Source organism: Sorex fumeus, unplaced genomic scaffold (genome assembly GCF_029834395.1).
Source record: "Sorex fumeus unplaced genomic scaffold, SorFum_2.1 ptg000142l, whole genome shotgun sequence".
Taxonomy (NCBI): domain Eukaryota; kingdom Metazoa; phylum Chordata; class Mammalia; order Eulipotyphla; family Soricidae; genus Sorex; species Sorex fumeus.
In genome coordinates this window covers 3,207,307-3,232,573 of record NW_026606199.1, presented here as the reverse complement: position 1 = coordinate 3,232,573, position 25,267 = coordinate 3,207,307, and the positions used below count along the sequence as shown (strand labels likewise).

The following is a 25,267-nucleotide window of genomic DNA, read 5'->3' as shown; positions in this document are numbered from 1 at the left end:
CAAATGCAATCCCTTATGTTACGCAAGCCGGGGACCCAGCCAATGTAGCACCAACAGCCACGACGCAAAAACCACGCCGATGAGGACCCGGAAAGGCCATGGTACAGGCAGTCCAAGGCCCGACTCGGAGCATCTGATCAACCTGGTTCGAAAAGGAAGCCCGGGCTCCTGGTGCTGTCCTCAGAGGCCACGGTCTCCTGGTCCTCACGAACGTCCAGTCCCACAGTGTGGTGGGAGGCCCAGTGGGCATGGGACAGACCCCAGTGGTCACGGGACAGACCCCAGTGGTCACGGGACAGACCCCAGTGGGCATGGGACAGACCCCAGTGGTCATGGGACAGACCCCAGTGGGCACAGGACAGACCAGGCTACTCTTTCGACTTCCCACAGGCCGCAACCCAAGAGACACGCAGGGGGTTTTCTGGGGCTCCTCCCAGCTCCCTCCTAAGCCCCCCACCCCACCGTGATGCCCCAGGCCACTGGCACAGGGAACCCCTACCCCCACACCCCCACCCCAGCCGGCAGCAAGGACAGCAGAGCACGGGGTTGAAGGCAGCAGGGGCCCCTGCCCGAAACAAGGCGGAGTCTGCTGGCCCAGATAGTGGGGGGGAGGCCGTGGCGCCCACTTGTCCTCCACGCAGCCTCGCGTGGGCAGGGAGCAGGGCTGGCAGGCCGAGCCCACCCTGCACAGGGTAGGGGGGACCCAGAAACAGCAGCTGAGACCCACGGAGAGTGTCCGCTCGAGAGCAGCAACAGGAAGGGACCCGGAGTGAGACCACACGCCAGGGGCCCGTTAACTGGCCGGGTGACTCCGTCAGGGGCGTGTGGAGACGCCGAGCTGATGAATGTGTCCCCGGGTGCCCGCGCAATGATTCAGATATTTGCACCGAACTATCACACGGGACGGGTGGGCGCGATGTCAGGGAGGGTCAGGGCCCGAAGGCCAGGCAGCGGGTGCAGGCAGCGGTACAGAGGGGCCCCTCCCGGCCCCGCACACCCCTCCCGGCCGTCTCACACTCTCCCCGTCACGGGCCGCTCCGGCCTGCAGGAAGCGCCGTGTCCCCGCGGACGCGGCCTGGCAGGCTGGACCCGGGCGGCAGGATCCCCCGGCACGGTCAAGGCCGCGGGGTCCGGCCGTGATTAATGGCAGCACCTTCTCCCAGAATGTCAGACTCTGCCTTTTTAACAACTGACCTTTCATGGAATACAACTGAACCCATAATTCCACTTTTGTTCAGTTTCTTATTAGTGGAGTTAAAATTAATACTTAGGGGAATGATGGCCGCGGTGATGCGTACTAAATCTTCCCGCGTCAGCCCTGGCGGCCAACGCCCCGGGAACGGCGTGCGCCCGGCTCCTGCGGCAGGAGGCTGGGCCTGGATCCCTCTGTCCTTTAGAAAGACAAATTAAGGGCAGTCCGCAGACCTCTTCGGAGAACAAAGATGTGCATTTCGAGACAGAGTCCAGAAGTTTGTGGGGCCTTACTTTTTCCCAAGGACCTAAGACAATTGCTAATTTCACTCGTGAATGTAGCAGCACTTGCTCCGATGCTGCTTTCTGGAACGTTCCCGGTCCAAGATGATGAATGGCACCGAGTCCCACACCCCACGTCCACATCTTAGAGGTGATGATCTAATAACCCGTCTCGGCAGCGGGAGACGCCCGCGCCACTGGCCCCTGGGGCCACAGGGAGAGAATCTGCTCCCAGCTCCAGAACTCTCCCTGAAAACAGCACAAAGGGGCTGGAAATGGAGCTAGAACAGGGGTTTCTTCTCATTATCACTGGGAATAGCAAATTACTTAAGGACTCAATTTCTCCAGCCCACCCGCACTCCCATCCGCAGACGTACCTAATTTCTGTAAATCCCTTAAGGGCCCAAACTAGTTTTAGCTTCAAATTGCTGACGGGACCCCCAGCGGGGAAAGGAGGCAGGGTACATTCAATTATTAATTCTTATTAAATATCTGAGAAAGGCGTTCCGCACAAGTATCGGGGACACGGCACCCGGCAGGCGCAAGTGTAAGTCGACCCTGACGGCTCCCCAGAGACACTTCACGGCCGGCAAACAGGCGGCGGGGCCAGGCAAGAACGCAGGCCGGGCCGAACGGCCCCAGAGCCGGGCAGCGGGGATGGAGGGCACACGCAGGAAATGAGAGCAAGAACGGGGAGGCCGGTGGCGCCAGGCTGGGTGAGGGGCCCCGTCTGCCCTCCCCGGACTGAGACACGGGAGGCAGCCATGGCAGTGACCGGCCAGCCGGGCCCAGGTCACATCGACAGAGCGGGCGCCGTCTCCAGCCCGCCAGGGGCCCACGGGGGGCTGGGATGGAGACAGGCCGCAGGCCAGGGAGAGAGGCCACGTGAGCGCCCAGCCCCCGTCAACAGAGCTGCCAGAGACAAAGGCCCCAGCAAAGGCCTGGGGGTGGGGGGGTGGACACTCCTCATGAGGCCCCGTGGGGGCAGGTAGCCCCTGACCACTCGGCTCGCCTGGGCACCACCACAGATGCCCGAGGAGTCCCAGCAAGACAGAGCCCGGCGGACGGGAGGCTCCGTTTCTGGCCAGGCTGGTGCCCACTCCAGCAAGCTCCGAGTCCACTCTGAGTGGGGACGGAGGCCCCGACAGGCACACGCTGTCCCCGAGCACGGGGCGTTGGAGGGGGGTGTCAGACAAGGGGCAGGGAGGCTGAAGGGAGACACAAGCTTTAGCTCAGGACTGGAGGAGCCCAGGTGGCCCCTCGCCAAACGCAGACCCGCCTCGACCCCAGGGCTGCGAGAGGAAGGCCAGCCCGCCCCCTCCTGAGCACGGGGCAGACCCAGGCCAACATAGGCGCTCCCGAGACCCCCCACTGCGATGGGGACATGAAGTCAGGAGTGACTCTCCTTTGTCAAGGAAACAGACTGACCGCCCCAGTGATCACCACACTAAGCGCAAACCAACGCCCTACACAATCTTTATCATTGAAAACATCAATTACCTAATTAACACCCACTGCAGTCATTAGCGAGTTCCTTTGCCTGCAGTTCTCCGAGATGCAGAGATGCAGGGAGGATGAGGCGAATCGCTAGGTACCTGCGCTGGGAAGTGGCAGAGGCAAGACAAACATCAAAGAACATGCTGAAGGGCCACAGGGATAGGCTCAGATCAGCCCCGTGGACACCCGCGCCCGGATGGGGTGGGGGGGGGCGCAGGACAGGCATGGAGGGGGCAGCGTGGCCAAGGCGTAGCGAGAGAGGCACGCCCAGGAGAGTAGGGACAGGAAGGCGGCAGAAGTCCCTCAGCCCCAGAGTCGGGGTACGGAGAGGCAGTGGGGTCACGCCCGGGTCTGCACCCGTCAGCTTGCTGCCTGGCAGAGCGTGGTCACCACTGCAGACCGGGGCTCGCCGGGGGCAGCTCTGGGGGAGACTGGACCCGAGGGGCAGGGAGCCTGGGGCACACGCGTCTGTCTGTGCCAAGGAGCCATCATCGTCACTTGAAAACCAAGGACAGCTCCTGGTCCTTGGCTGTGTGGCACAGATGCCATTCGAACCAGGAAAACGGCACCGACACCCATTCCCACCCCGTGGGCCAGCAGGGGCCACCTGCGCCAACTCACACCTTCACTCTTCACTGTAACGAGCTGGTGTCTCCGCCACCCTGACTCACCTGCAGGGCACAGTCTCCAACTGTCGCCCTGAGTCACCTGCAGTCACAGTCTCCAGCCGTCACCCTGACTCACCTGCAGTCACAGTCCCCAGCCGTCACCCTGATTCACCTGCAGTCACAGTCCCCAACCGTCACCCTGACTCACCCACACACACAGTCCCCAGCCATCACCCTGACTTACCTGTAGTTGTTAGGACAGGACAGCCTTGGACTGGGCCAAGGACAGTAAAGATAGCAAAGTTTCCACCCAGGCCTCTACTATCTGCTTGTTCCAGCAGGAATGTACGGGCCCCTGAGCTATGAAACAGATGGCTGTCACGGGTCCAGGCTCAGCCCTTGGACCCGGATATTGCATGAAGTCTGGAGCAGGCACTTATGAAAATTGTGACCTTCAAATTGACTGTAACGGCCGACTTGGGCCTATATAAGTTGTAAGTGACCCCTGTACCTTGGGTCGGGGTCTGGCCTCTCCCACGGGACCTGGGTGTCGCTGTGTGAGTGTGCATGACCCTGGCTAGCCAGCTCAATAAACCGCCTGCTTGCTGATTGCATTCCTGTGTGGTCCTTGTCTGTGGTCAGAGATCCAGAGCTGTGCCCTAACACAGTCACAGTTCCCAGCCGTCACCCTGACTCACCTGCACTCAGAGTCTCCAGCCGTCACACTGACTCACCTGCACTCACAGTCTCCAGCTGTTACCCTGATTCACCTGCAGTCACAGTCTCCAGAAATCACTCTGACTCACCTGCACTCACAGTCCCCAGCCGTCACCCTGACTCACCTGCAGTCACAGTCTCCAGACATCACCCTGACTCACCTGCACTGCACCACCCTGTCAGGCCATGACCCTTCACCTGCACCAAATCACCTCCTGCCCAAGTCTCACACAGGATATTCTGCCATTCAAATCAAACTAAAAGCCCCAACAAAATACCCAGCCAGGGCTCCGGGAGGCTGCAGTGATCCTGACAAGCCAGACCACGCCTGGCCTCACCCAGGACGCTCAGGCCCCTGGGAAACCAACCGCTGCACGGCATGGGCTGAGGGGCCCCGGCTCCTGCCCAGCGAAGAGATTCCTCAGACTCCTCTCCAGGGCGCCTGAGCCCGCGGTGGCTGCAGTCCCCTTCCCTGAGCCCCACACACATCCCGGCCGTGTAGGAGGGCGAGGGCGGGTCCCTGTGCTCACTCATGGTCCCTGGGCTCCGTATCCTTAAGGATGAAAATACCGAGGAGTAAAGGCTCCTGAGCTCCTCGTCACGTCCTCACTGCCGCCAGGGCGAGCTCACGGCCACACTGCTCTGACGTCCTGCATGGACAATCACTCCCTCCACAGGGACCGCCCGTGGCCCTGTCACTGCAGTGTGGCAAATTTGAGATGGGAAGAACGGTCTGCACGGGACGCTGGAAGATGCCCCTGCACATGATGCAGCACGGACTCCCGCCGACGCACTCTGTCTGATGAGGATTTTCACCTGCTCCATCTCCAAACCAAGGTCTGCAAATGGTCTCCCACTGGGCCCAGCTCCTCTGGTCACTGCAGGCAGTTGGTGGGCAGGGCCACAGACACCCATGGCGCAGATGCCAGAGTGACCAAGTAAAAGGCTGCTGGATTCGGCTGGTGGCTGATGGTCAGCACAGAGCACAGGGCCCTGCTGGCACACGCTAGTCCAGACTGTACGGAAACATGCCAGGATTATAAACCCCAATAGCCAAAGCGATGGGAGGGAGCGACTGGCCGGGCTGCATCCCTCACTGTAAACGGTGGCGCAATGCGCTGTGATGAGAGCCACAGGCGCAGAGTGAGGCCTTGGACGCAGCCTCCCTGGATCCCAGGCAGCGTCCAGGATGCCTGTCCAGCACGGAGGAGTGGACCTGCACTGCCCTCACGGGGCACACAGAGTCCCAGCACGGCCCTCACGGGGCACACACAGTCCCAGCACTGCCCAGACTGGGTGGGCACAACCTCAGCACAGGCCCCCCGAGATCCCTGGAGGAATGGGCAGCGGGTCCAATACTGCCATGGCAGCCACTGCCCATTAGGTTCTATTTATGTGGGTTTGGGGCCACGCCCAGCCATGTACCGGGCTGACTCCTGGCTCAGTGCTCGGGGGTCACACCTGCAGTTTCAGGGGAGCCTCTCGGTGCGGGGGAAGGGGGGGTCGAAACCGGGCCAGCTCCATCAGGGCTAACCCCCTGCTGTCTGTCGCTCCAGCCTCTGTCCCTTTTGTTCCAGGGTGATAACGTCACCCTTTTCCTGCTGTGGGTCCCGTAAGATGGTCAGAACATGGCACGCCAGGAGCAAGTCTACTGGCAAGGGCTTTGTAAGTCACAGTGCTGTAAGAAAACTTACTCTGAAACTTGCATTTAAATAAAGCGACAAAATTCTACCGATGCAGAAGACCAAACCATTCAGAACTGAGCTTTCAGAGGTGACGTCAGGCCGTGTGGTACAGACGACGGACTCCAGACGGGAGAAATCGGGCTCCGGAGAGGCAGTTAAATCCTCAAATCTTGGAGTGATGAGGAAAAAGCAGAACCAATCGCCCCCGAGGCCAGAGAGGGAGCGACGGTTTTCAGCCCCCCCCACCCCCACTGCATGTGACCCCCAAAGAAAAAGTCAAAATGAAACGAAAGGAAGCGGAGGGACTCATGGAGCCTCGCCGAGGACGAACCCCGAGGCTCCAACGCCAGGCCCGGAGGCCCGCACTGGACAGAGGCAGGACAGGGTCCCGCACACGCCCCTCACAGGTTTCTGACAGGGCGCAGGTGATGCCGGGGAGAAGGGGAGTAGCCCGTTTCCTCTGGAACTGGTGATGCTGAAACCACTCAGGAGCCCTGTGGAAAAAATTAACTAGGAACCTCATGCGAGGTGATTCAAGATGATGGATCGTATCTCTGGTCGCGAAGGGCTGAACTTAGAAAGCTTTAAAAATAATTGATAGGAGAATATATCTGTGAAGTCCGAGTGGGCACGTATTTCTTAGAACAAAAAAAAAAAGCTGAACCCAAGTATGAGCTGTAATTCCCAAACCTAGAAACTTCTCATTAAGACACTTAGAAAAATAAAAACCCAAGTCTCCAACTGAGAAACTCATCACAACACATTGGGAAAATGACTTGCAACCAGAACCACAAATCAATAAAGCAAACACACACACACGCACACACCAATTAAGAGCGGAGAGGGGCCTCAGACACACACCATGCACTGCAGATGTTCAGGAAGGTAACGGGCGCGTCATCACGGCACACAGCATGTGCGTGTGCGCGCTCACACACACACTCACACAAACACACACACACACACACCGATTAAGAGCAGAGTGGGGCCTCAGACACACACCATGCACTGCAGATGCTCAGGAAGGTAACGGATGCATCATCACAGTACACAGCACATGCATGTGTGCACGCGCGCGCACACACACACACACACACACACACACACACACAGAGGAGACACTGAGGCAGGCCCAATGGCCCTGGGGCAGTCTGCAATGGATGCATGCACGGGGCACTTGGACAGCACAAGCCCTTGAGGTATGCTCTCAGGAAATGCCAAGTGTCCAGAGCAGGCATCCTCGGTGGCCACACGCTGGCCACAGCCGTCCCCACGGCACATCAGGACACTTACTGTGGCGCCAGGATGGAGCCAAGGCGCCCCAGGGCAGAGGACCAGCACTGGGCGCCCGGGCAGCAAGCGCTGGCCCAGGGGACAAGCAGCCTCCTGGAATGTGCCCGTCCCAGCCCGGTGGTCACAGCTGTCCACGGAGGCCACTTCCATCTCCGGGTTTTGAAAGCACGAACAGACCTTGTTAACGCAGCACGAAGACAGCATTTTCTCTATTTCCCTGACTTAAATGCTCCCGTTCAAATTCCCCGTACAGACCGAGGCCTGGCCCCTGAACCTGCCTGGGTCAACTCTGCAGACTGGGCTGGCCCGTGGAGGTAACACAGCCGTGGGGCAGTCGTGGGCATGCGGAGAGAGAAGACCACAGGGACGCCCCCTCCCGCAGATGCCGGGGGCGTGGGCAGGCCCGGGCATGCCAGGCCAGGAGGCCCCCTGGCAGCCACGGTCGGTTCTTCTCAGCTCCCGTCCTGACTCAGAGCAGGCCCGAGGCAGGCGCAGGCGGCCTGACCCCCCAGCGGGCATCGAACCCGCGTCTCGGCTGTAGTTTCCCTCCCCCAGTTCACATTAAAGGGTCTTTTAAGCCAAAAAAAAAAAAAAGTCAACACACAATTCCTGTGATTTATCGTGCACTGGAACATGGCAAAAGACACAATGACATTTTCCTTACAAATTATTTGGTGCCTGTGATTCTCCCCACAGCGGCCAGATGGTTCTCATAGAGAAGAATATTCACAGAGTTCAAAGGGTTGCTGATTTTTTGGTCTTAAAACAGACTATTGATTGTAACGTGCAGCTCCGCAGGAAAAATCTCCACGGCGGAGGGGAAAACTGATATTTATTACGGCTCTCGGGCTCAGGATGGCCCTTCCCTGACAGGGGTCCGCTCCAATCAATTTTTATGTTTCTTATGTATTTTCTTAATCTAATGTTCTTGGCACTGTGTTTATTAGCCGCTTAAGACAAACACACAGGCGCCGAGTGGGTGGGAGTTTTCTCCTTGTCAGAAGTAACGAGAACTGTAATTTCAATACAACTGCCGCAGTCGATGGACACGAGGGTGAAGCGTTCCCCTCAGAGCCGCCGGGAGCTGGGCGGGGGGAGACTGCAGGCCAGGAGGGGACGGCGCCCACGGGGGACACAGTGATGGGGGGGTGCCCGGTCTGTTTGGGAGTCGCAGCCAGGTGAGGAGGCGGCTCGCCTCGGACGCAGGGAGAGTGCTGGGCTGCGGGGCTGAGGGCCCTGCAGGACGCCCAGACACCGGGTGTCGCCGGCTACTCACCCGCTTCCCGGGCGGCCCTGGCGCGGCAGCTGGATCTCGTGCACGCCCTGCTCGCAGCCCGAGAGCTGGATGGGACCCAGCGGACTGTCCACCGTCAGGAAGCTCAGGGTGCAGCTCCTGTCCATCGGGTACCTAGAGGGAGAGGGAGCGTGTCAGTGCCCGGTGTGACCTCATCCCGCCGTGCTGGGGTCACCTGGTTCCCACAGCGCCCACCGCACGGCTGTCTGCACACGCCCTGACCCTGCACCGTCTCTGGTTTCAAATCGGGGGCACTCGTGACCAGGGCTTGGTCACTCTGAAAGCCCAGCGCCAACGGTGGCTCTTGAAAGCGGGTGCGTCTCGGGGCTGCCGGGTCTGGAGTTTAACCACCCAGGACGTGCCTTGCTATGACAGCCACCTGCTTCCCGCAGAACCAGCCAGCGCTGGCCCCTCCCTGAGGAAGGGTCCCCGGGAGAAAGGGGCCCACGGCCACGTCTGCCAGGCCGAACAGGACCCTGCCTGCCAGGAGTGTCCTCCCCCAAGCACAGAGCACGGCTGGGACGGGAGAGAGCCGAGAAGCTGCCGGGTATAGGTGTGGCCACATGGAGGCCTCCCCTCCTGTGCGTGCAGCAGCCAGCTCCTCCCTGGGCTCTGCGTCCCCACGGCCGGCAGGGCCTGTGCTGCACGACCAGCTTGCCTGCGGCCCTGTGGCCTCTGCCCCAGGCCCGGCTCTAACACACAGGGGTCAGTGACTGGAAGCGGGACAGCCTGAGCCGGCATCCCTCCAGGGCCTCCATTCACTCCTTGTTCACTGCACCAGGCATGTCGCCGTTCCCAATGTCCACTGTCTGCCGAGAACCCACCCCTGCTTCGGAGACCGACACAGCCAGCCCCGGACTGCCACAGCAGGGCCCAGACCACCCACCTGGACCATCCACCTGGAGCACGTGCCCAGACCACCCTCCCAAACCACCCGCCTGGAGCACTCATCAGGGCCCAGCTCGCGCCCGGGCTGCCGCGGGAGCCCAGGCAGTCAGTGGCCTGTGCAAATGGACGAGACTGCGGGAAGGGAGGCCTGGCCATCCCGCCAGCACAGTCGACCCATTCACCGCGCCCACCACAGCCAGGAGGCCATGGGCGCTGGGCCTGTGCATGTGAGGCCCAGGGTCAGCTACCTCCCATCTGCCAGCCGGGCCCTGGGGCACCAAAGGGGCTCTGATGACCAGCCACGGCCGTGTCCCCTGCGTGTGCCACTGTGCAGAGCTGGCGGATGCCAGAGCCCCAGGCCTGCCCAGGCACCCACCGAGTACCCCATGAGGGGCGTGGGCTGACAGGAGTGGGTGGGAGAGAAGCTTCTTCATGCCTGTTTGGGGCCTCTGGAAACAGGAAGTTGGTCTTGTTTCATCTCCCTTCACCGTGAACGGCGCTTCCAGAACCATGTTCTGAATTAAGCGGCCGGCGCCAGAGGCGGGTTCCCGCTGCCTTAAAAGCCGAGAGCCCGGAGGCAGCGCCGTCTCTCCGTGGCTCTCCGGGCCCTCTGCTACATCTGAGCACTGTCCTTCCAGAACCATCTGCACGGTGCTGGGCCTCTCTGCGGTGACCGCTCCCGGGACAGCACCCAGATAAGGTCTGAAGGCCGGTGGGGGACCACAGCCCCACTGTCGCGGTGAGGGGAAGCCGAGCAGGGTCTGCAGCCCCCAGGCATCCACTGGGTGGCCAGCTGGCCTGCCCCAAGCACAAACTGAGAATGGACGGCCTGGGCCTGGCTCAGGCCACCCCCAGCAACCCCTGGGAAACCAAAGGCCTCAGTCTCCCGCTGACCAGATGGACGGGCAGGTCCGGGACAGCAGCCGTGTCCTTGGGACTCCAATCAGCCAAGGGCAGGGCACCGGGGACAGTCTACCCGGAAAAGGCATCAGAAGCATCGGGGACGGCAGGTGTGCCTACCCGTCGCCCCCAGAAGGGGACATCCTGCCAGGGGTAGACGTCAAGGAGGAAAAGGCTGATCGCGGTCACTGGCTAAATCCCCATGATGTCCACTATGGTTTCCGTCCCTGCAGTGGAGATTTTCAGACCACAGCTGGCCAGACGTCAGCGCAGCGGGTAGGGCATCTGCCTTGCATGCGGCTGACCCAGGTTCGATTCCTCCACCCCTCTCGGAGAGCCCGGCAAGCTACCGAGAGTATCCCACCCGCAAGGCAGAGCCTGGCAAGCCACCCGTGACGTATTCGATATGCCAAACACAATAACAAGGGTCACAATGGAGACGTTACTGGGCCCGCTCGAGCAAGCCGATGAACAACGGGAGGACAGTACTACAGTGGAGTTCTCCAGACCACAGTCGGCCAAACGTCAGCCACAAGCATCAAGTTGCTGAACTGGTTTTACCCACCTAGATCCTGGCACTGCCACTGGGCCTGGGGAGCTTCTAAGGGGCACGAGGTGAGGCCACGGCTGCAGGCCACAGGAAGCCCGTTCCACAGGGCAGCAGCTCTGCTCACGACAGCCAGAGGCCACAGGCAGCCCAGAGGCCCCTCGGGGGAGACGGCGCAGTGACCGCCAGGCTCCACCCTCTGCTCACACCTGCTCTCCACCACCTGCCACGAACAGCCAGACATGCGGGTTCCCAGACCCCCTTTATCTTCAGCACCACCTCCACACGCTCGCAGTGACTGAACTTTCTGGAACTTTTGGTACTGCCCCGGAAAGGGCGACACATCAGTGTCCACCGTTGGCGCCGAGCCCGGGGCCCGAGGCCTTCAGCAGGATGGGCGGCCTGGCACGCAGACATGCTGAGCACGAGCCCGGATAGCATGAGGGTCTCACAGGACAGACGCAGCCAACAAGGCCGAGCTGCCCCCCATGGGCAGAAACCCTAAGGTTTTAGGTTGGTTCCAGTGAGTCCCTCTGGGACCGGATCATCTGAACACAAGATTCTGGACCTTTCACTCTTGCAATAATATTTCAGCCCAGTCCAGAAGCCAAAGCCAAGAGTTCCAGACCAAAAAGTCCCTTCCCCTTGATGAGACACGAACAGGCGCAGGAGGAAACGACCCTCACGTCCCCCTAAATCCTTCATGAGTCCCAGTCACGACACTGCACACTGACCGCCTGGTCCAGGCCAGCCCGGAGGACAGCACCGCTGTTCTAGGATGCTACAGCCCCAGGTGGGATGGAGCCAGACCGGGCGCAGCAGGAGCCCGTGCGGCAGCCGGGAGGTTGGGGACGCGGGGTGACCCACTCTCCCGAGAAGGGGCGCGGCCTCTGCTCCAGGGCGCCTCTGGGTTGTCAGGGTCTCAGGGAGCAGGGGGCAGGCGAAGGCGCCCCCACCCCGATGACCCTCCCTGCAGAGCAGGTCAGTCTCGGGCACGCATGGGACACGTCACCCTCTGGACTCAGAACACGTCCTCAAAGCTCCATCCAGTTAGCAGCAAACAGCATGAAAATCTGCTAGCGGGGGGAGAGAGAGACGGGCATAGCGCAGGGGGGCCGCTGGGAGCCAGGGCTGGGCCGAGGGGCTGGCGGGGGGTGCACTGTCCACTCCCCGGGACCCTGCTGGGACCCTGGGAGCAGGTGACAGGCCGCCCCCGAATGGCAGCTGAGAGAAGACCCTGGGCACCGCGGGGAGGGGTCACGGGGAGGGCCTGCTGTCCCCATGGGGGGGGGCCGGAGCCAGGGACCCGGAGCACGTGTGAGCACAGAAGGGCCCTCTCCCTCGCTGGGCAGGGACAGACGTGACTTGGGACATGCAGGGCTCTGCGCATAGGAAGCACATCTGTGCATCTGATAACACCCGGCCTGCAGGGCAGAAGGACAGCTGAGGCTCTGCATGTGGGCACCTGTTCATGCGTGTGATCATACCATGCACATGTGTGGAGTACGCATACTATGGACATGTGAGTGTGCACATGTGTGAAGTGATCATACCATGCACACGTGAGTGGGCATGCACATGTGTGTGGAGTGACCACACCATATACATATGTGTGAGTGTACACAGGTGTGTGCAGTGACCATACCGTGTACATATGTATGCACATGTGTGTGGAGAGATCACACCATATACATGTGTGTGATCGTGCACAAGTGTGTGCAGTGACCATACTGTGTACATGTTTGTGAGCATGCACATGTGTGTGCAGAGTGATCATATCATATACATGTGAGAACACCCATGTGTGGAGTGATCATACCATGTACAAGTGTGTGCACATGTGTGTGGAGTGATTATGCTGTGTGCACAGTGGTTATTAGTGTGCACATATGTGTAGAATGATCATGTACATGTGTGTGAGCATTCACATGTATGTTTGGAGTGATTATACTGTGCACATTTGTGTAAGCGTATGCATTTGTGTTGTGTGAGCATGAGTGTGTGCAGGTGAATGTGCATGTGTGTGCAAAGTGAACATGAGTGTGCACATGTGTCTGCGTGTGTGTACAAAATAAGCACGTGTGTATGATGGAGCACAAGAACCTGTATGTGTACAGTGTGTGTGGAGTGAGTGTGAGTTTGCACGTGTGTGAATAGCTGCGTGAGTACAGTGAACATGTGTGACTGAGCATGTGGTACATGTGATGTGCGACTGTGGGTGCACGCATGTGGATGTATGCACACAAACACATGCACATGAATATGTGGGCATGAGTGAATATACACATGCACACGTATGTACACAACTGTGTGTGAGTACATGCATTGTATGAGCACGCACATATACAGCTATGTATGTGCATGAGTGCATGCATGTGTAAGAGTGTGCACATACACACATATGCACACCAGTGTTTGAGTGCATGAATGTGTATGTGTGTGTACACATATACATGATGGACAAGTGCGTGTGAGTGCATGCACACAGCCTTCCGTCCAGTGGATCTAACTCTGCAGGGGTTTCGATCCTGGTGGAGATCAGGCGCGGGGTAGCCCAGCGGCCAGAGACAGAGGAGCCTCCGGAGCCCAGGGCAGCCTACACGGGGACGGAGCCTTTTGGGAGTTCAGACACGCAGCAGAAAACCCTGACGCGGGCATGAGGCTTTCTAGACCCCCACGTCCCTGCAGTCATAGCCCTTGGGCTAGCAGGGCCCCACAGCCTACGGCCATGCTGAGTCCACTCCTGGGGGCCGGAGGGAGAGAGGCCAGGGCCGTCACCGGACAGGTCTGTGTGGGGCATCCCACAGGAGGCACGTGCCAATGGGAAGCCGGTCCTGCCCACTGTGCTGCAGCGTTCGGGTACTGGGCACCTGACGACCGCCCAGCTGCTATGGGTTGGCACACACACGTGGGCCCTCAGCGTGCAGAGATGCCCATTTCCAACACGTGGCCACCCCCGTTTTCACTCCTCTTCGGCTCTAAGGTTATCAGTGGCCCCGTGAAAGCAAAGCAAAGCCGGCTGAGTTTCCCAATGGAAGAACAGGTCCAAAGGTCTTCATTCCTCTCATGCAGAGGGAAGCGCGGCTCAGGGCACAGCCTCCCCTGCACTCTGTGACACAACCCACCCCACCCCCCAAGGGCTGAGCACTGCGGCCCTGAGCTCCCTGGGCGAGAGGAGGTCTCGGAGGCCGCCGTGCCCTGTCACGAGGAGGCCACGGGCAGCAGCCTTGCCACATGGCTCGGGCACTCTCTGAAGGCAGCGCCAGGGACAGGCTGCTCCTCACATAGCCAAGAGCTGGGCGGGGGCGGCACTAGCCTTGGGGCAGCTCTGCCCGTGGGCATGTGAACACAAGTCCATTCTCTGACATCCCGTGAACAAACCTGCTAACTGATGGCCATGGGGAGGAGAGGGACCGGAATAAAGTCCCTGGGGGGCTTCGCCCCATCCCAGCACACGGCGGCACCTTTCTCGGCAGCAGTATAGCCCAGACACTCCCTGGGGAAGTCACAGAATGTGCTGCCACGGCCCGCTTTCAGCCGAGACCCCAGCCCAGGACACCCGGGCTGACCTGAACGTCCTGCTGGTGCCTGAGGTCAACAGGGCTTGCCCGGGGGTCCCTTGGCTGAGCTCAGACCCCACATAGAAGCCAGCAGCTGCCCTGTGCTGCTCGGGTGAGGCCCCCATGGTCGGAGCGGGCGAGGGAGGAGACCCACCAGCACAGGCCCTGCAGCCCCTCCTGGTGCCCTGACCTGACACAGGACCTGGGGCAGGGTCTCGCGTGGCCCCAAGAACCGTCTCCCCAGGGACCAAGGGGCTCTTGGGGTGACCTGGTGTCCAGGAAGAAGGACACCTGAGCCAGAGTGCGGCCCGCACACGCAGCAGCCGGCAGTCACATCCCAGGCGGGGACGAAAGGCCACAGACTCTGGCCCTGGGCTGTCCCTGATTCCGGCCAGCCACACGGGAGCAGCCGGGGCAAGTCTGACTCTCTCCTCAGACGTGCCAGCCTGTGGGACACCAGGGAGGTGACGGCCCAGGAGCTTCCGTGCTGGCCCCCCTCACTCTCCCAGGTGCAACAGCAAGACCCACAGCTGGCCCCACCAGGACAGGACAAGCCCAGGTCTGGGAAGAACAAGGCGCGTGTTCATCCAGGGGTGCTGAGCGACTTAAGTGAACACTTCAAGTTTAATATGGAAAAATCTGTTTTGCTCACATTATTTTATTTGAGACACTTGGTATGAAATCTGCGCTTATGCAGAGAATATGTTTCAATAAAGACAAGGACTGGTTCGTAACCGATTTATACACACATGGTACAACTAAGCACTTTGCAGATGCGTCTCCTTAGAACCTGGGATGCTCAGAACCACTGTGAGCCAGACCCAATCGATACTCAAACAGAATCACTCCTCTCCTGTCCTCCCCACACCAGGAAACCCTCTCCAGGACACTCAGCTCAAAAGCTAACAGCATGAGCTTGGGAGAACAAAACGGCCACATTTAACTGGGACCTTTTATCTCAATTACAAGTAGAAAGAGCTCTTGGAACAGGCACAGACGGCATCTCACGGACCCCCCCCAAGCTCGTTACAAAGGTAGCTTAAGTGGAAAGAAGAATCCAGAGTGTCGGAGAAGAAAGAAGCTCTGATAATCAGCTCCTTTTTCAAACTGCAAGAACGGAACCAATTAGTGAGCTCTGTCCTACAAACCCACCCGCAGCCTCTGGGTCGGGCAGCTGGACAGGGCAGGAGGCCAGGCAGCTGGACAAAGGTCGGGCCCGGAGGCAGGGAAGAGCAGCTCGAGGTGGCAAGAAGTGTGAAATGGAGCCGGGTGTCCCGTCCCTCTGACAACATCCTCAGCAAGGGTCGGACACTTGCTCCACGCCATCCTTGCAAAGGGCCGGGGAGCGTCGGGAATGGCTTCGGAGCGCAGCGTATGGGACGAGTCACCCAGTCTGTGTGCCACACCACAGGCGACCCCGACACACTGGCCCGTGAACCACTCAGGGTCTCCGGGGCCCGTCCATGGTGCAGCTGCCCCCCCCCCCCCGAAGGGCAGTGTCCGCCAGCCTACAGCCAGAATGCAGAGAAGGGCCCACACACACCCCTCACTGAGGTGTAGAGGCTTCACTGTGGCCAGGCTGCTCTTCGCACGGATGCCAAAGGTTTCTTTCCTGCCCTCACCCTCAGGTATCTGCCCGGGGGGCACATTGTGTCCTCAGCAGGTCTCTCTCCCATTCTCACAGGGGCCACCAAACTGCCTCCACCACCGCCATCCCGCTGGACAACAACTGGGCACAGGGGAAGCATCCCCTGCCTGCTCCCAGCACGGGCTGCAGCAGCTGCAGACTGGCCGTGCTCGGCAGAAGCCAGAGGCCCAGATGCAGGTTTGGGGGGAGGGTGCATCACTCACCCCATCTGTCCAGAGCACAGCCCACCCGCCAGGACATAATGCCCCCCCCGAGCCTGGGGCACCTGTGTCCTCAGCCCCTCAGCCCCCCAACTCCGGATGTTCCACAAACACCCATTTCTGACAACACACGAACTACCCAATAAACATTCTCCTGGCTCGTCTGCAGTACCGAATATCAGAATCTTTCCGACGCTCTGATCTGATGCTCTGATCTCCCCTGGCCCCCCTAGCACCTTGGGGTGCCTCTCTGGCCTCTGGGGGCATCTGTGGAGCCCATGAGCACAGGTGTTGCACCTGGGGAGGGGTCAGCGACCGGGTTGGCAGCTGCTGCCTCTTAGTCTCCACCTCTGGGGGGGAGAGGTCTCAATGGCTCGAACTCTCCTCCCAGCTCGAGATGCAGTTCCACACGCTCGGCCCCTCCCTGACGCCTGGTTCTGCCACCTCGTGGGTCGGACCCACTCTGCTGACACCTGGTTCTGTTATCTTATGGGCTGGACCTGCTCCCTGACACCTGGTTCTGCCGTTTCGCGGGCCGACCGGCTCTCTGCTCTTCTCCCTCTGCGGTCAGGCAGCGGCACCTTTTCACGGGCAGCTGGAAGGCGGGAGGCATCCTGGAGACTGAAAGTAGACCTTCTTTCCCACTGTAGGATGGTCTGTGCTTGTTTCCAGGGAGCACGCAGGTCTCAGATCCCGTCTACAGGAAAGAGCCCAAGAAAGGCTGAACAGACGAGAGCTGGAGAGATAACCCGGCGGAGAAGCAGCCTGGACTCGGCTGCCCACGTGGGAGCTGGACATCACTGCGCCTAGCCAAGGAGCCGGACTCTCTGCGACAACGTGGAACTGCACTGAGCACCTGGGACGACGATCAAATACTTCCTACCTTCTTTCCAACAACACGTGAGAACAAAGAAATATTAATGAACCAAGCAGACAGAGAGGGAGGCGGCAGGAAGGGTCCAGAGATGCGTCCTCCAGCCTGGTCCCGGGCAGGGACCCCTGGGTACTGTCCCCACAGGGGCTGTGCTCAGGGAACGTAACCAAACTCAAGCCACCAGGAGAGGAAACTCCATCCTGAGCTTAGAGTAGTCCTATCCCAGACACTCCTGGAGAGCAACGATTAACACCAGGAAGACAGAACCTCGACCTGACAGAAGGGGCTGCCTGGCTGTGGGCCCTGCTGGATGTGGGCCTGGCCCCTGGGAGCCCCAGGCAGTCCCCATGGCCAGGGCCCACAATGGATCCGACCCCTTCTCACTCCCCTGACTCAGGACAGCTGCCCGAGAGGTCAGCACCCATCTGTGTCTGAGCCTGTGCAGGCTGGCCGGATGCCAGCTGGTCAGGTTTGCCAAGCTGATGGCACAGTTCTCAGGGGGTGGCTGGCCCGACCACTCCCTGCCACCCAGACTGGACTTTTTCTTCCCAGAAGAGACTGCCGGGCAGCCACAGACCCCCACACCTAGTGTCCCAGTCAGCCAGGGGCAGCCTGCAGACACGCTGTCCTGGCTGCAGGTGGCCATGGTCAAGCTGGCCCCGTGTCCCTGAGCTGCTCCGGTGAGCAACAGTGGGGCCAGGAGCCCTACGAGGAGGGGCCGGAAAAGGAGCAGAGGGGCCGGTGCCACTAGGCCCCAATCCACGAGGCCCTGCTGGGGGCCAGGAGGGCAGGAAAGGATGGTGGGCCGGAGACCGCGAACAGAGGCCGGCCTGAGAGCGCGAGCCTGCTCACGGCCACTCACCAGTGGACAGTGGCCTGGCCAGAGGCACAGTCAGCGGGGGGCACGGGGTATGTCCCCCAACCCAACACAGAGCGCAAGAGAACAGCATAGCCATGCCAGCCCACAGCAGACGCAGTCCCAACCTGCCCTCCCTGGGCAGGGATGGCTCTAGGGCTGGTGACTCAGGACCACGGTGCTCCACTGGACAAGCTCAACTCCGCGGCGCTGGGCCCCCCACCCCAGCAGCTGTCACCACACCCAAGGAAGCCCCTCAGCGAGCCGGAGCGCTGCTCCCCTCTGTGGGTCTCCGTCCCCCGGTATCTGAGGAGTGACGCTTCTGCATGGACACACGCACGTGCGGCTTCTTTTCTCTCTTGCCCAAGTCGGCCACGTGAACCTGTAAACTAACAGGGAATCTAAGAATTTTAGAATTCGCTTCTACACTTTCCGTGTGTTTTCTATTCCCTTGGAGAAACCCCACTTTGGAAACAAAAGAGGGGGCTGGGCTGCTGCGGGCTGGACTGCTGGCGCAGGTGATGGGGGCTGCGAGCCCAGCGGGCAGGGGCCCGGGGCCCCCCAAACTCACCCCAGCCGCACAGGCGAAGCAGACGTGACGGACTCTGACAGCCTCAGTCGAAATCTGTCACCTCGGCGGGGCCCGTGCGGGGACAAGGCCACGGCATTCGTGCTCCCCGAGTCTGCGAGGTCCCCGGGGTGAGGGGGGGGGCTGCCGAGCGGGTGGGCACAGCCAGGATATTACCTGCAAAGTGCATTAGAGGCGCCAATTACAAGAATCACTTCAACTTAATTTCAAAAGCACAATCAGCCCAACAGAAACAGTCTCTGTTTTTAAATTTCGAGGAGTATTACATTAAGGCAATAACTCACCTCCCAGCTATAATATTGCAACACCACATTTCATAAATACTTCTCATCGACAAGTCGAGCTAATTCAGGTTAATTTTATTGTATTTTGGTGCTATCTCACATTTGTGTGCAATTACCTTTATCATTTTATTGCCAAGGCAGAAAGCAATCAGAACAATTATTTGAAAAAGGGGGTTTATAAATTCTAAATCACAGTCGCTGGCATTTTTGATAAAACAGCAGCTTTATCTCGGGCACCGGCAGGGACACGGGATAAATCATGCATCAGTCAAGTGCAGCTGACCCCCAAGTGCATTGCACAATATCAGGAGGGCTTCCAAAGAAACTTCCCGCCGTCATCCATCATCCTTCATAATACTAAAATAGCTACACACCTGGAGAACAGAAGCTGGAGGATAATAAAAAAAAATAAAATAAATAAAAGCCAGGCAGCCCGGGAGAAGCACCCAGGAACGGCTGTCCCCTCTGCGGGGGAGCCCCGGTCCACGCGCAGACACATCGTGACTTTACAGCGACTCTAAACCTCCATGTCCATGTTCAGCGGGGCCCGAGGCGCCCATGGAAGACAGAGAGAGTGCCGTCGGAGGAGGGGAAGCGCATTTCGGGATGGCCAGCAACTTTCCTCACGGGTCTGGCCACGTTCAGGACCTGCTTCCCTACCGGGACACGCACCAGGCAGTGACCAGCGGGCCCTCACGGCGGCTCTCAGGGCCTCGTTTTCTCCAGATGGAGCCTGCTTGAGAAAGAACTCAACTTGCCTCAGAAGACAGGAATAAGGGGAGGACCCTGAGCCCCACCCGGGCTCCCCTCATCAGCCAAGGGTGCTGGGACGCCCCGCCCGGCCAGGGGGCAGAGAGCACCGCAGAGTCACCCACACTGCAGGCAGACTTGGTGCTCATCTACTCGACGGCCAGTCAAGCGGCCAGTCCCCCCATCCCGGCCGCTCCAGCCCCCTGGCCCCGGGGTCATGGGGAATCTGGCTGCAGGGGAGGGTCACACCTCAGCCGTGCCAGCCCCGACCATCTGCAGACGGGGAGGCGAAGCCCGAAGCCAAGGGCACGCACTGAGAGCAACGGCTGTCTGGGTTCATCCAGCACGCCCAGAGTTCCACCTCTGCCCGGTGGGCGCTGTCTCCAACACAGACAAGCGACGGTGCTGGGCAGAGCAGGGCCCACCGTGCCGCTGGACCCAAGTGCTCTCATCCTAACTGCACAGTCCAACACTCCGGCAATTCCCACCATCCCGACTGGCTCGATTCTAACTGCGATGACAAGCTTGCACTTCCCCCAGCTGCATGCAGGATCCTGAGCCACCAGCAAACCAGACTCTGTCAGGGCCACATCCCCGGGGGCTGGAGAGATGGGGCAGGCGGCCCCTGACCACCCGTCACAGGGTTCCCCGAGTGGCACAAGTCACACAGCCTCAGGCCCTTACACTCAGTTTCAGGCAGAGAGCCCTGGGTCTCATGAGCACTGTTCGGGGGAGGTCCTCCAAATAAACCCACGCTCTCTGACACACCAGTCAGCAGTGAGACTCTCCCTCCTGGTGTGCTGGCGTCACACGAACGCTGACATGAGTCCTGAGACCCAGGAAGGGGCTTCCTCTCAATCCGCCAGCGACAGCTCCCCAGCCCCGGGGCCAGCAGAGAAGCGTCAAGGAAACACACGGAGGCAGAAGGGACCGACCAACGTCAGCAGGAACCCAAGAACAGGGCAGATTCCCGAGTGAGTGGAGCAAGGCCTGGGCTTCCGGGCCACGACAAGCAGGAGGGGACCCCCGCCCCCAGCAGCTAGCGCTCAGGTGTCAGAGCTGCCCGCCCCTCTGGAAGCAAGACAGCTCCGGGCCCCGGCACACACGAACACGGGGCTGATGTGACGGCGGGTCCCGGGCAGAGGACGGGAGCAACACCAGGTCAGGGAGGGGCAGGCAGGCACGCGTAGGCCAAGGCGGTTGCCGGGCGCCCTGGAGTAACGGTGGGATCCAGGAGCAGCCAGGAAGGGCCTGCTCGCTGCGCCCTCCCCCTGCTCCAGGACAGCCCCCCGGGACCCGCCCGCGGGTGCGGCACGGCTGCCCAGGGCTGGCAGGTGCACCGGCCTGCAGGGACGCGCCCGCCGAGGCGGGAATCACGGCAGCCGAGGAGATCACAAATGAAGATTGATGCCCGCTGCCCGGCAGCTCCCCTGCACCTCATAAATCTAAGCGCCGCGCTTCCTCCTGCCGCTCACCAGACGCCGGCACGAAGGCCTCTCCACAGACGCGGCCCCACCGGCCTCTGGCGCCCAGGAACAGGGACCCCACAGGGCCACCGAGGAAACCGTCAGGACCACACGGGAAGGGGCGGCCGAGGCGGCGCCAGAGACACGTCGTGAGCCAGCAGTGGGCTGCACCACCCGAACTGCACCCGTGGACAGGGCGGGTCCCAGGAGGCCTGGGTGCCACGGCCTGGCCTTTCCAGGAGAGAGCAACAAGCAGAAGGGTGGTGGGAGACGGCCCCAGGGGCCCCTTGGTGCTTTCTGGAAGAAAACCCGGGCCAGGAGCGCAGGAGGCCAGTCCAGACGTCCGGGTTGTGAAGATGGGACGGACCCCGAGCCACGGGTCAGACTCGGTGAAGTGGACTGCCTCCTCCCTGGACGGACCCTGGACGTACAGGGGCCAACCACTCAACACTCTGGACCCCAACACAGGAACAGGGCAGATGCCTGAGGTGGGTGCCACCAGCTCTTGGGGGCAGGGGGAGCGACAGCAAGCACATCTGCGCCAGCCGAGTTGTTGGGGAAGGTTCTGGGGACACTGGCACACCAAGCAGACATGGGCTCTATCTGCAGGAATGAGCACTGAATCCGGAGCAGACACGGGCTCTATCTGCAGGAATGAGCACTGCATCCCTATGAAGTCCTGACTGCCATTTTCAGTCCAAGAAGCAGCTCTGCTGAGAATGGGGCAGCGTCTGGGAGACAGAGAAGAGGTGCCCACAGGCCTGGTCCCACAGCTGTCTGATGGGGCACATGTCACGCCGTCACCTCCCCGCAGCGATGCCAACCCAGGGAGGTGACAGCTCAGGAAAGGATCCAGAACGCGGGAGTGGGTCTGAGCAAAAGAAAAGAGAACGTGTGTTTCCCTATCCCCCACCCCCCCCCCACCCCCCCCCCCGCAAGCCACAGGAATCTCAGGTTCAGGGGTCAGCCTCATCAGAAATGAGCCACGGTCACAAGGGAGGTGGGGGGTCCATCTCACAGGCCTGGGAGCTGGTCCCGGGGGCCGCCTCACCCCCACGCTCCTCTGGAAGAGTGACCCCAACACCCCTTCCCGGGACTCTCTATAAGCCTCCCTACAGCCGTGCCCACTGTCATGAAGCTGCCTTCCTCTGATGCGTTGGAACCACGTGTGAAGCCAGCGCCTGGCTGACGGTCATCCCGCCTGGCCCCGGAGGAAGCGGACACTGGCGAGGACCTACGTCACCTGTGCCTCGAGCCAGAGGCCAGCCTGGACCCAAAGCCCAGACACGCAGCCTGACCCGCAGCCTGGACATGCAGCCCGGATGCATCCTGGACACGCAGACTGGACACGCAGGCCGGACACGCAGCCCAGCCACGCAGCCGTCACTCAGAACAGAAGCTCACAGTGGTTCCCATTGCTGGGGCCGGAACAATAAGTGGGTAGGCGCTGGCCTTGCACGCAGCCAACCCGGGTTCCATCCCTGGCAGCCCAGATGGTCCCCAGAGCATGGCCAGGAGTCAGCCCTGAGCATCGCCAGGGGGTCCCCGAACCAGAAGGTGCCACTGCTCACTTTCACAAAATTCCAAACAACACGGAGGGAGCTGCAGTCTCCGGCGGGGCGTCACCGTTCTTGCGCACAGCACGTGGGTCCCCAGTGCCCAGCTCAGGCCCGGCTCCTATGGAGGCAGCTTGGCCGTGACGTGCACACAGGAGCCGCAGCACCGCCAGCTCCTGGCACAAACACGGGAAATGAAACGGATCAGAGCAGCCCCGGCCAGGTGGATGGACTTGGGCACCGCAGGGCCCCAGACCCACGGGGAGGGCGGGGAATTCCCACGCACAGGCTGGCCCCCAGTGGGGGAAACTTCCGAGGTCACCACGCACCACGGGCCAATGCTTTGTGCTCAAAATGGTCCTTCTTCAGTCTCAGATCCGCAGCCACCCGCCAACCAAGCAAGTGCGTCCAGCGGGAAACTGACTCTCTCGAGATGGCGTCAGCCAAGAGCTCTGTGCAGGGCAGGCGAGGGAAGACCCCACAGCAGCGACCACTCAGAAACTGCAAGTACCGGGGCCCAGGGTGGGCGCGGAGGGCCCTGTGCCGAGGCACGCAGGCCAGGGGGATGGGGGGGGGGTGGATGTGGCGGCCAACCAGAGGCTAAAGTCCCAATCGATGTTTTAATAAGCGAGAGATCAAGTGGGAGAGCAGAGAACTTTAAATAAAGGCTCGAAGGACATTTCAGAGTCAGAAAGGGACACTGCAGAACCGAGAGACAAAATTTGACATTCAGAATCCTCCTGAGATAAGATTAATAGATGAGCGGATGGAACTGCGAAAGGGACGGGGGTGACGTGTAGGAGGCCCCGGTGAGGAGCAGAAGAGGGGACAGCAGAACACCAGGCGGGTCGGGGCTGGTCAGGGGCTGGTCAGGGGCTGCCTGGGAAGCAGCAGGGGCAGCACTGAAGGCCAAGTATGCTGGACTGGGCACCCCGCAGGGCTCCATCCCTGTCACTCAGCCCAGAGGGCCGGACGCTGGGAGAGGAGGATACAGAATGTTGGGAATTTTCCAAAATTCGGACAAAAGGCACCGTTCGGGAGATTGAAGAAGCTCAGTGACCCCCAAAGACAATAAATAAAAAGAAAAACAAAACCAAGCAAAAGGCAGCAACCCGCTTCCAAAGAAGGAAGGGAGAGAGAGAGAGAGAGAGAGAGAGAGAGAGAGAGAGAGAGAGAGAGAGAGACCGCAGAGGCGCGCAGGCCCTGGGGCTCAGTGCCCGGCTGGCACAAGCTCCAGAGCAGGAGGAAAGCGCCGCCATGCCTGGAGCAGCAAGACCAGCCCTGCCAGCTCCTCTAGGGGGAAGAATAGGGACAATCATGCTCTTTCTGGGCCGGTCCTGGGGCCTCAATCCGTGTCCAGCGTCTGCTCCTCAGTGCTTCAAGGACCACACGCATCTGGAAAAGGAGCATCAACAACAAATGGCGCCTTTCCACGGGGGTAAGGACGGGGCCCCGCACCCACGGCACGTGCTCAGCCAGCAGGAACTGCAGCAGAGGGGAGCACGGTCAGGAAACAAGAGCGCAAAGCACCGAGGCAGCCTGGCAGGAAACGCCACAGAAGTGTGATGTATTTTAAATGCAATAATTGTGACCACATTGAAAGTCTACAATTTGAAGTTGGTAACAGAACGAAGTTTTTTGTTGTTTGTTGTTTTTGCTTTTTGGGTCACACCCGGCAATGCTCAGGGCTTCCTCCTGGCTCTGCACTCAGAAATCACTCCTGGCGGTGCTCGGGGACCATATGGGATGCCAGGGATCGAACCCAGGCTGGCCGCGTGCAAGGCAAACACCTTACCCGCTGTGCTGTCGCTCCAGCCCCAACAGAACGAAGTTTTATGAAGACGTTTATAGCGGATAAGGTGGTCGGAAGACAAAGTGGAATAAACCTTAAAAGGGGCCGGAATGATAGCACTGCAGGGAAGGCGTTGGGGAAGGAGACGGGCCCCACTGGACAGTGAGAAACTTCCAGCAAAGGCCCCAGGCGAGCTCACCATCCACTTCTGGGTGCGGGTGCTGGAGACGTGAGAGGAGGCCGGGGGGGAGCACTGCAGCTCAGGCTCCGCGTTTCCAGGGACGGCAAAAGGAGGCACCGGGGCCCGGGAGTGACACCGGGGCTAAGGCCCCTGCTCTGCTCTGCTGGCGGGAGGCCAAGCGCTGCCCCCGCGCCGCGTCCGGTCCCAACAGAGTCAGGCGTGTCCCCCTGCAGATGCGCCGCGGGCCGGGCAGTGAGGACAGCGGAGAAAGCAAGGGCTGGCCTCGCCTGCAGCTGGCCTGGGCTCGATCCCGGCACCACGGATGGCCCCGCACACCCCCCCGGAGCGATTCCTCGTGCAGAGCCAGGTGGAAGCCCGGAGCGTCTCACGTCCGCAGGGCCAGGGGAGCAGCCCGTGTGGCAGGCCTGAGCGAGGGCCCGACTGCAGGCAGACGTGGGCCCAGGAACACAGCGGGGGGGGGGGGGGCACTGCACAACCCCAACGGGACGGAGAAGAGGGAAACTTAACTTCAAAACAGTAGATGCACAAGATACGGTGCGTGCGTCTGTGGCAGTTCATGCGTCTCCACTGAGCAGCGGCGTAGACTTG

At 60.6% G+C, this 25,267-nt stretch overlaps 1 protein-coding gene across 1 annotated transcript in view; it reads right to left on the bottom strand.

The window, feature by feature from the left end:
- Positions 1-25,267, bottom strand: part of MGMT (O-6-methylguanine-DNA methyltransferase) — a 159,396-nt gene that overhangs the window by 111,543 nt on the left and 22,586 nt on the right. The window contains exons 4-5 of the mRNA XM_056106707.1: positions 18,612-18,723; positions 8,550-8,681 (exon numbers count right to left, since the gene is read on the bottom strand). Of these exons, the coding sequence (XP_055962682.1) occupies positions 8,550-8,681; positions 18,612-18,723 (244 nt within the window). The remainder of the gene's footprint in view (positions 1-8,549; positions 8,682-18,611; positions 18,724-25,267) is intronic.